The sequence below is a fragment of the Trachymyrmex septentrionalis genome, unplaced genomic scaffold (assembly GCF_001594115.1).
Source record: "Trachymyrmex septentrionalis isolate Tsep2-gDNA-1 unplaced genomic scaffold, Tsep1.0 scaffold53, whole genome shotgun sequence".
NCBI classification, from domain to species: Eukaryota; Metazoa; Arthropoda; class Insecta; order Hymenoptera; family Formicidae; genus Trachymyrmex; species Trachymyrmex septentrionalis.
Genome location: NW_017305705.1, coordinates 2885206 through 2894957, shown reverse-complemented (window position 1 = coordinate 2894957; position 9752 = coordinate 2885206). Strand labels below are relative to the sequence as shown.

The window sequence follows — 9752 nt, the reverse complement described above, 5'->3', positions numbered from 1 at the left end:
TGAGTCCCCACTCCAGCACAGGGTACTTGTTTTCGTGTTATTTATTATGTTAACTTGTGAACTGTTATAAATAAAAAAAGAAATTCTTGAAGATAGTTTAGGATTTTCTAAATTTTTAAAAATAACATTACATATATTCCTGCGCGCCATTGAATTAGTCATTATTTAATTACTAATTAAAAGCATAGAAATATCTTCAAAATAGCAAAAGGAAATATTGATTTTAAGATAAAGAAGGAAACAAATAATTATTGAAAGAACTGTATATATAACATAAAACATTAAGAGTCTCAGATAATTTTTCAAAGATAAACCTGGCAAATTGAAAATAAATGAGAGCAAATTCCTCGCGAGTTCGCAGCGATATCGTCACCAGCTTCTGACAACATATTATCGCCTGCAAATAATACAATTTGGTACAACCTTGAATACCTCATTTTCTCCGTTTCTCGATGGCAATCTTTTTCTGTCGTATCAGTCTTTTTTAGTATAGATCGAAAATATTCTTCATACCGCACACAACAGGTCGTAAACCGTAGCGTAAAATCTTGAGCACCTAAAGGTAGAGAGAGATACGAAAGAAGCAAAACTCGGCAGGCAAATGGCGAACGCAAATGTTTACCCGTGCACGAGACGATAGCACAATGATAACGTAGTTTTGATAAAAGCATGTAGCCACGCCTCTCGTGCAAATTACACTTAGGTATCTTAATTTTAAATTGGATTAAACCCATTTATATTTCTTGCAAAGAAAAACATGAGGACTTTCGACACTCGCAATAAACGCAATAAAGAATGATGTAAGTTAATTAATCGGGCCGATGCCACGTATTTTTTTTGGTAGAGCTCGTCTCAATGGGTCAACGGTTTGCTCTCTATTAGCGACAGTTAACGCGTTAGTATAAACGTTTACCGATGACGTCAGTTGCGCCACACGCGGAATGATTTACAAAGATGCCCCGCCATCCGCGACGCCTACAGAGATATGAACTTTATCTTTATCGTTTGTGAGATGGGTGGACCAACTTGATATACTCGTTTAAAATATTTCTCTTATATACCGTAAAAAAAAAAACAAATGTTTAGAAGGGATTAGCAGTCATGGTGTTCAAGATAAGTTAAAAGTGCGGTAGTTTATTATCATAAACTTATTTCCGATAAATGAAGTCAGCGTCTTCTCTCGCAGTGAAAATGATCTCATTTATAAAGAGTGACTTGTGAAAATTTCGGTAGGGACGATTGGTAGGTCTGTTACGAAATTCTGAATTGAAAGAACGGTATAAAGGGACGACTGGGGGAGATTACCACCCTTTCTTTGAGCTTTAAGCTTCGACGGATGCTGGTTTATTTACAGAAACCGTTTTAGCAGGAAGGAGCACGCTCGTGTCAGGTACCGATCGTAAGCACTTCGCGTCCGGCCCTATCCGCTTCGTTCCGTTCTGCCGCATATAGAACACATCCGTTGCGGCAACTCGCATATGTGCAAGCTTCGTGCGCGAAGCATCCCAACATTCTCATGCAATTTTTGTCATGGTATGAAAGATTCAATTTCACGAATAACTCCTACTTTACGTCGACGATAGTTCCGAGGAAGTATTATATTTATAAGGATCAGAAGGTGGAAACACGGTTTTAAAGTGCAGTTTGTTGCAAAAGATAATTCTGCATGCTCACATTAATTCTCTATTAATTCTCCGGATATTGGATCTTAATGACGTAGTCGATAGTTCGATTGTAAATTCTGGTAGATAAATTTAAATCTGTAAAAAAATTAACTAAAATACATATAATATAACGATAATAGTAAAAATTCATTGTTGGAAATTTTGATGTTATCGGATCGATTAATCGTATGAGAGGATATAGTCACAATAAATCGCACAATCAGAAAAAGAAGAGACATTAAGATAAGTATTATATACAATGTTTCAAGATTAATCGACTTTGATTGGATGCATAGGCAATATACTCGTAAATTGTACATATAGTTTCGATTAATGTGAATCCGAGTATTTACAACGTCTGTTGGATTGTTAAGATAGCGATGAAAACGCACATTAGTCTAAATTATATCTTATTATCTATTGGAAGAAAATCAATTGGTTCTAAAATATTGTAATATTTGATTAACGTTTTTTTCCTTTTTTACCTCAGATTTGTTATCTATATACCAAATGATTAATTGATACGATGACTTCAAAATTTGTTGTTGTTAATTTTTGAAAAAACTTAGGGATGTCTGAAATTAGGGTTTGGAATTCTTAATATGAGCATAAAGGGCTAATATCTTCTGCAACAAATCGAATTTAAAATAAAAAAAAACGCGTTTCCATTTTTATTCCATTTGTTAGATAGAAGAACGGACGAAATATCATCGGAGTCTATATTCTTGAATCTATGATATGTCTAACGTTCTCTGCAGCACGAAATATTACAGCGACATTGCAGCAATATTACTTCGAAAGATTGCAGTATTTCATAAAATATTGCTGCAACTTTATGCAACATTTTAATAATCCAGTTTTATTAATTGCTAAAATGTTATTGTTTATCATCATATTTCAGAATATACGCGACAAAATTATGATTAAAAAATATTCGGGAGTCCAGAAAGCACACTCGAAAGAGCTTGGGAATCTTCAAGAGACTCGCCAACTCAATTTGCATATGCCTTCTTATAAAACTTCTTATAGAATGTTTTCTTCTTACGAGAAGCGCGTCCATCTCGTGGTGGGGCCGCGTACTTATTGTTGAATTATAATACTGCAGCAGTATATCGTAATATTTCCTACAAAATATTAAAAGTACAATATTTCATAATATTGCTGTAATATTCCCTATAAAATATTAAAATTTCAATATTACTGCAATATTGCTACAATATTTCAGAGGATTACACTGTAATCTCTGTGATATTTTTTGAGAATAAGGCATTTGCCGAACTGTGTGACGAGTAGATGACCTGCGTTTCGAAAGACGTAATAAGTCGCTTTTACTCTAAACGGCTATCACCCGATAAGGATCGAACTGTGGAATTTATCACGGACGAAAACAGCTTGCCCGTAATTTATAACTTGTCAGCAGCTATATCGATATAGAGGCATGGTAATTGTCTAAATTTGCGGCAATTGATTTCAAACGATGCGTAGAATCTAACATCTATAGCGGTTAATGATTTAAAGGAAAACAATCTAGAGCGAAGGAGCAAGAGCTAACTTGGAAATACTAGCTCAATGTACGTAACTAAACGAAAAGATACACACACACATATATACGTCATATAATGTCATAGTTGTTGCGTGACAATCGTTCGTGCGAACATTTTACGAATCACCAGTTTCGCTTGTCTGCCGGCGACATCTGCCTGGCAACCGCATCTTCCTCTCCGTCTGCTTCTTCAGTTTCATTTTTTATCACTCTTCTCGTATGCAGACCCTTTAGGCAGCTTCCCATCGAGCTGCATTAACGCCAATGTAAAGATATCTTATAGATGTACGAGATGTTTATCGATGAAATAATAAAATATCTAGATGAGTAGCACGAAATATAACTACATATTTACGCGGTCGCTTTATACGTTTCGATTTTGACAGATGGCTTAACAAGTTACTTGCTGACATAACAAGTGTTTGCTATATTAATTGCTCCATTGTATCCATTAAAATTATTTTCTGTACAAGTATTTCTATTTTTTTAAATTTCAATTATTTGTCTTAAAGTTTTGTTAAATTACTTATTATGGTTCACTGTTTTCTTATCTTTTTTTTTTTTTTTTTAATTGTATCTGCGCGAGTATAAAGAGCGCACGTAGGATCCTTTTTCATTTTCCACCCAAACAAAAGTTCCCACTCGTTTTCTGAATGACATTACGTGGGCAGATATAGAATCCGGCTTGTGTTGCACGCGCTTTATAATCGACATCGATTAACGCCGCGCCTTTCGGAAATTTAAATGATACGTATTAGATCGGTTAGAATATTAGGTAAAACCAGAGAGAAAGAAAAATACCGCCTCGTCACTCGATTCTCAAGGCAGTATTTTACGCTGTTGAGCAGTCAAAGCGAAAGTACTGTAGAAACATAAACTCGTAACGAGTATAATGTATTAAATATGTTTAGGAGGTCTTTATTCTCAAGGTCGATCTACAGGCGTTACGAACCTTTTGAGAAACAGCAGAGCGTGTTTTAACGAAGTATAACTGGTTTTTCGAGCCGGTATTCATAACGCTTACTACATCGATTAAATTATTGATCCGCGTTTGCGTTTCTTGGTTCGTGCATCCTTAGGTCGCGTTGAAAAATTTCAATGAGAAACTTTTGTCTGGCGAAAAACAGCTGAGAAATTTACTTTGCATAGCTGCGGCTCGGCATGAGAATGGCAACGAAGGGCGGAGAAATCGGCATGACGTAACGGCCCGTATAAAGGCAATAGAAATAAATGACGTTAAATTGTTGGGTGGTATGTTTTTAGCGGGTTCTACTGTTCAGCATTGGAGAACGAGATGAATTCGAAGACGAGATCAAGACGAAGCTTGTGTATTTATGCAGCGTCCAACGATAACTGTTTTAGAATTAGAAACATTTGTTATTATACGAGTATACGTAAATTTCTTTTATTTTACTTTTCTTTCGCTTCACTTTACAGTAAAATATGGATACTTCTCAATATATGTGTAAATTCTATTTGTAAGAGAAAAATGTGTGACACTTCGGTGCCAATAATTTTGCATATATGGAACTATAAATAATAATAATTATTACTAACAATTATAGCAGTAATAATTATAATAATAGAGCTCTTAAGCTCATAATTATTTTTGCTTGCTATGCAATTATAGTCACAAATACCAAACTTACTTTTCTCTTAGTATAACTTTCTAAAATAAGTCCGCGCGAAAGTACCGACCAAACTATCCTCTATGGAAAAATCTGCAAAAAGGGAGATTTGCAGAGCGAGTCGCACGATTGGGGATGCATTGGCAAAAACATTGTTCGGCATAAGGGACATACGCACCACCATAGGCAGCTGCTTCACAACGGACAATTCACGGGAACACAACAATGAACGAGAATGGGTCGTCAAATCGATCCAGGTTCGCGTTCAAGACTCATTGCGTTTAAGATTCATTTGTAAAGTCTCTTACGACGGTTAACGTGGTGAAATTCATTCTGGGGTAATATATTCTGTTAAAGTCGACTTTTCTTTTAAAAGAAGATATATTTCCTCGTCCCATAAAATTGAATGTTTGCTTTTGGAGATCGATGACTAATTTACATATCTTTGTGCTCTTGCTTACTCTACTAACTATTTCAATATAAGATGAATCAATTCTGATTTATCCATTTTCTTTATGAATTGTTCCACGAATGTTTGTGGTACTAACTCGACATAATCGAGATTCCCAACACACTCAGGATTATCGCCCGATTCTCCGCGTATCCTGCATATCGGCAAGGTCACGACCTCCACCGAGAATCGTGACTGGATTGTACAAAGCTCTTCGGGTCGTTGCCATCATCACGCCGTCATGTTGCATTTATCGTCCTGCCTATTTTATTTTTCATAATTTCCACGTGTAGTTTCCAAAAAGTAATATAACCATTTGTCTTAATAGTCACAAAATAACAAATTGATTGTTCATTATTAATCATTAAAAAAAAAGTGTACTCCAGATACATTTGATAATAATGGAAACCCCATAAAGATATGACAGTTTAATGTCCAATTTCTTCACTTCCAAATAAGTTGCGGATAATCTTATCCAGGAGATATCTCCATTGTATTCTGGGAAATATCTCTAGGATAAAGTTATCTAGAGGTGAAGAAATTGGGCATAAAAGCGTTATCTCTCTTTAAACAAAAATCCGATTTAATTTTCCTATACGCTTCAATGTGCATTCCGAGCACAGAACGTAAGACCGTATTCTATTTCACGCTATGTCCGGCTCAGCTGTCAGTGTCAACCCGCACTCGCGAACGGAATGCATATATAAGTATGCGTTAATTGAGAAAAATCGGCGAGAATTGATTTCTGCCAAATTACACACTCTTCTCTATTTTTTTAATTCAACTCTTTTTTTCCCTGAATAAAGAAAGTTATGTATATCTAATGATAGCGCTGATCAGACGAATGCGTCCTTGGCCTATCCAACAATCAGAAATTTTTTATTCAAGACATGATGTCATGTGCACGAGAAACGGTGCGTACATTGCAATGAGCTGACCGCGCGCAAGAAACTTTCTGTTTCTGTACTACACGTACTTGGCATAAATGTATAGGAATTATAAACTTACACTGAGAAAAAGAAGTTATTAATTTGATTAAATGCGTTTAGTTCGTAATAATTATTTAGTTTCAATATTTATATGTTTAGGTTAACAAAATCTTATAATTTTAAACATGTTATTTGTTTGATTTAATAAATAATTTCTTGACAGCCTGTGACCGCTACATTTAGTTGAATCTACTAATATTTTTTTGAAACAGCAACTTTTCTTTTCTCAGTGTGCAATCTTTATATCTATACATTCCAGGCAAAAAGTTTGGAAATACTTTTTTAAATTTTTACTTTACATTGACATTTTTGAATTTACTTATTCAAATATCCATAACAATGTGTTTTTTTTTTAACAATGTGTTTAGATTCAATAGTTTAGATTCAATAATTATTATTAGACCTGAAGAATTACCGTTAAAAAAACACACACACAACATTGTTATGGATATTTAAATTAAATTTAAAAAAATATCCATTTTTGGAAGTATTTCCAAACTTTTGTTCTGGAATGTATATCCTCGATAACATCCGTTAATTCTCGAGTTACAACTCAGTTAAATTGCAAAATTAAACGAAGAAAAGCCTTTTATTATTCATGCATTCTAAATATTTAATCTGATATAAATTTGTACAAGTTTTAACATGAAACAACTTTAGAACTGTATAAAATAATTGTAGAACTATATATTTCGCTTAAAGTACAAAATTAATTTCTCGATTTAATTCCAAATTCTTCTTAGGATATTATTTTCCTAGTTCCACACTTTAAGACACAATACAGAGCGATCTGCTCTTTTTTGAATATCTAGTATTTCCCATACGTTCATGCTTGCTTCTTTCACTTTGATTTCTGAATTTTTACGATCCCGATCGCTCGTATGGGCCCATGTCACGGTAGAAAAGAATTTATCGTGGGACTCACCGACGCGATCTGGAAGGGTCCAGCCGAATTCCAATCTCGCTAAATCGGTAAAGGCCCCTCCAGAGGTGGCACTCGGATTTTTTTCAACGCGTCCACCAGGCGCTTGTGAATGATGCGAGGTAGACTCCAGACCGGCGCTCGCGAACACTCATATTTTCTCCGCACAAATGGAGTACACTCGCGAGATCAGTTCGTCCACCTTTTTGCCCTCTAAAAAGGAGTTTCTTTTTCTCTTTTGTTTGTTTTTTTTTTTTTTTAATCGACGTCAATTCGACAGACGCGGCGCGTCGCGTCGCATCGCGTTGCGTCGCATCACGTGCCGACTTACACTGTCGTGGCAACGAGTGCTCCGTCACTGTGTTCCATAGCAACATCACCGTGCGAAGGCGGGTCTGCTTGGCGATTGGTGTAAAGCGATTTTGGAAGGGAGAACGGAGGGGACTTTGTTCGGACAGAGAGAAACCTGAGAGCGATTATCTCGGCTTTTTTCGTGTAACACTCTGTACCAGCGCACCAACGTACATTTTTGAGATATGGGAACTAGATAGCACGTCGATTTTGTGAAATTGTCGATAAAATCATAGTGTCGAAAATGGATGTGTGGTGTGCGTCCGTGCTAATAAGAATTTCCAGGATTGGCTCTTGAAATGTATTATTGGTACATAAATGTTTAAACATACATTTAATCAATCAAGTCTCGTAAATAACGTAACTCTGATTAAAATATATATATATATATAGCTAAGAAATATAGTTGATAAAAGCAACAATATTATGGACTACATGATGGACGCTTCGTTATAAAGTATTAAAAAAAAAAAAGATCACACTATTATTCAGTATATTGAAAATCTATAGTATATACACAACATGAACTATAGATTTTCAATATTTGCAGTGAATAACAGACGAACCCGGGATGCAATATCTGTGGAAGGTTCATAGTATTGTTCACATAGTGGACCTGACGACTTGAGCTTTATCTAGCTTATCTAGCTTTATTAATTTATTCTCACAATTAATCACGATTTCAAATTCTATATATGACAATATACTATACGTATTTCGATTATTTGAGTCATCTTCTCAGCGGTCTGCTTAGCTGTAAATCAATATTTAAATAATGAAATATCGATCAAATCAAGCAAATTAACTTGCGACCGACGCGACTTTCGTTCCATTCCGACTACATGGAACTGCTAAAGAAACTTGTTACGGAACGGAATTCTAATGTATCAGAATATCTTCTCTCTCTTTTTCTTCTGAGATAAATAGTTTAATTCTAACAATCGCGATTATTGAGTTGACCACGTTAATTGGAATTGATAAAAGAGACTTTAATAAGAGCTGCCAAGATTGGCTCTTTTTAATATCGACATGCTTCATATTCATTTTCGACACCATGATTTTATCGACAATTTCATAAAATAACCATAGTACATAGATCCTATATTACAAAAATGGACATTGCTACATTGGTATAAACGAAAAAGGTTTGCTAATATGATGATACTCTCAGGTTTCTTTCTGATTCGAATGATAGCAACGCCGGTGACGCGTCGTTTAGTTCGAAGCTTGATGAGATAAATGTACAATTTGGAATCGTCACTCCGAGGAGTGACACGATAGGAATTATCAATATATGTTTATTTTTAGAATTTCTAAAATCAATATTTCAACCCCATTTACTAAAATTGCAGTCCATCATTCTTTCGGACATGATGGGCTGCAAAGAAGGTGGTAAATAAGGATAATCGATTAATTTTGATGGTGTGTTCCACATCAAATGATTAAGATCCTCAGTGTCGCTCGAGTCGATTACATTCTCAAAATATTCCTTGATAATATCTTCTGAATTTGGCCAGCCATCCTTAGGTTGAGCCATTGAAGCTTTGGACTTTTTCATCGCAGCTAAAAATAAAACTTTATCTACTGAAGATTAACGTTTAACGTGGCAATAATAGGATGGTCGATAGAATAAATAGAATATTTAGAGTCTTTCCAAACAAACTTGCATAATTGTATAAAGAAAATTATCTAATTGCATTTCTGTTATAAGAATGCATGTAAAATACGATTTGTTAATTTTCTTCGTGTATATTTATGCAATTATGCAAGTTTGTCTGGATAGATCGTTACCAAGCTGTTGAAGTTCCCATATCATTGGTGGTGTGTAATGCGAAAATCGACAACCAGAACCAAACGCACAGTCTCCAATAGTCATATAGCGTTTACATGGAGTTTTGCAGTATTCTTCTTTTAATATCGTTTCTGGATCTAAAAATGTTAATAATAAATTAGTGTCATCAGATTATAATTTGATTAATTATATGCAAGTACAAGAGAGGTTATATAAAATATAATGGCATTAAACAAAGAAGTAAATAAAAGAAATATTGTTGAACGCTTACCTTTAAATGTGCTGTAATGACTCGCTCGATTTGTCATGTGCTGCATACTGGATAGATGCTTTTTACGAGCTTCGACATCATCTTTGAAAGATCTGTCACAATAGTCACAATAGTATGTCTTGCCCATTGACGTATACGATC

At 34.9% G+C, this 9752-nt stretch overlaps 2 protein-coding genes across 3 annotated transcripts in view; both read right to left on the bottom strand.

The window, feature by feature from the left end:
• LOC108751995 (pleckstrin homology-like domain family B member 1) overlaps positions 1-8017 on the bottom strand; it is a 28579-nt gene extending 20562 nt beyond the window's left edge. The window contains exon 1 of one of the 2 annotated variants that reach the window (XM_018492526.1): positions 7201-8017. The gene's annotated coding sequence lies outside the window, so the exon portion shown is untranslated. Of the gene's footprint in view, positions 1-432; positions 478-7200 lie in introns of those variants that run through there. The other variant, XM_018492529.1, reaches the window with a different exon arrangement.
• A 55-nt stretch (positions 8018-8072) lies between these two features.
• The window catches only part of LOC108751997 (zinc finger matrin-type protein 5), a 1977-nt gene continuing 297 nt past the window's right edge, over positions 8073-9752 (bottom strand). The window contains exons 2-4 of the mRNA XM_018492531.1: positions 9612-9752; positions 9340-9477; positions 8073-9111 (exon numbers count right to left, since the gene is read on the bottom strand). Of these exons, the coding sequence (XP_018348033.1) occupies positions 8876-9111; positions 9340-9477; positions 9612-9738 (501 nt within the window). The 5' untranslated portion in view covers positions 9739-9752 and the 3' untranslated portion in view covers positions 8073-8875. The remainder of the gene's footprint in view (positions 9112-9339; positions 9478-9611) is intronic.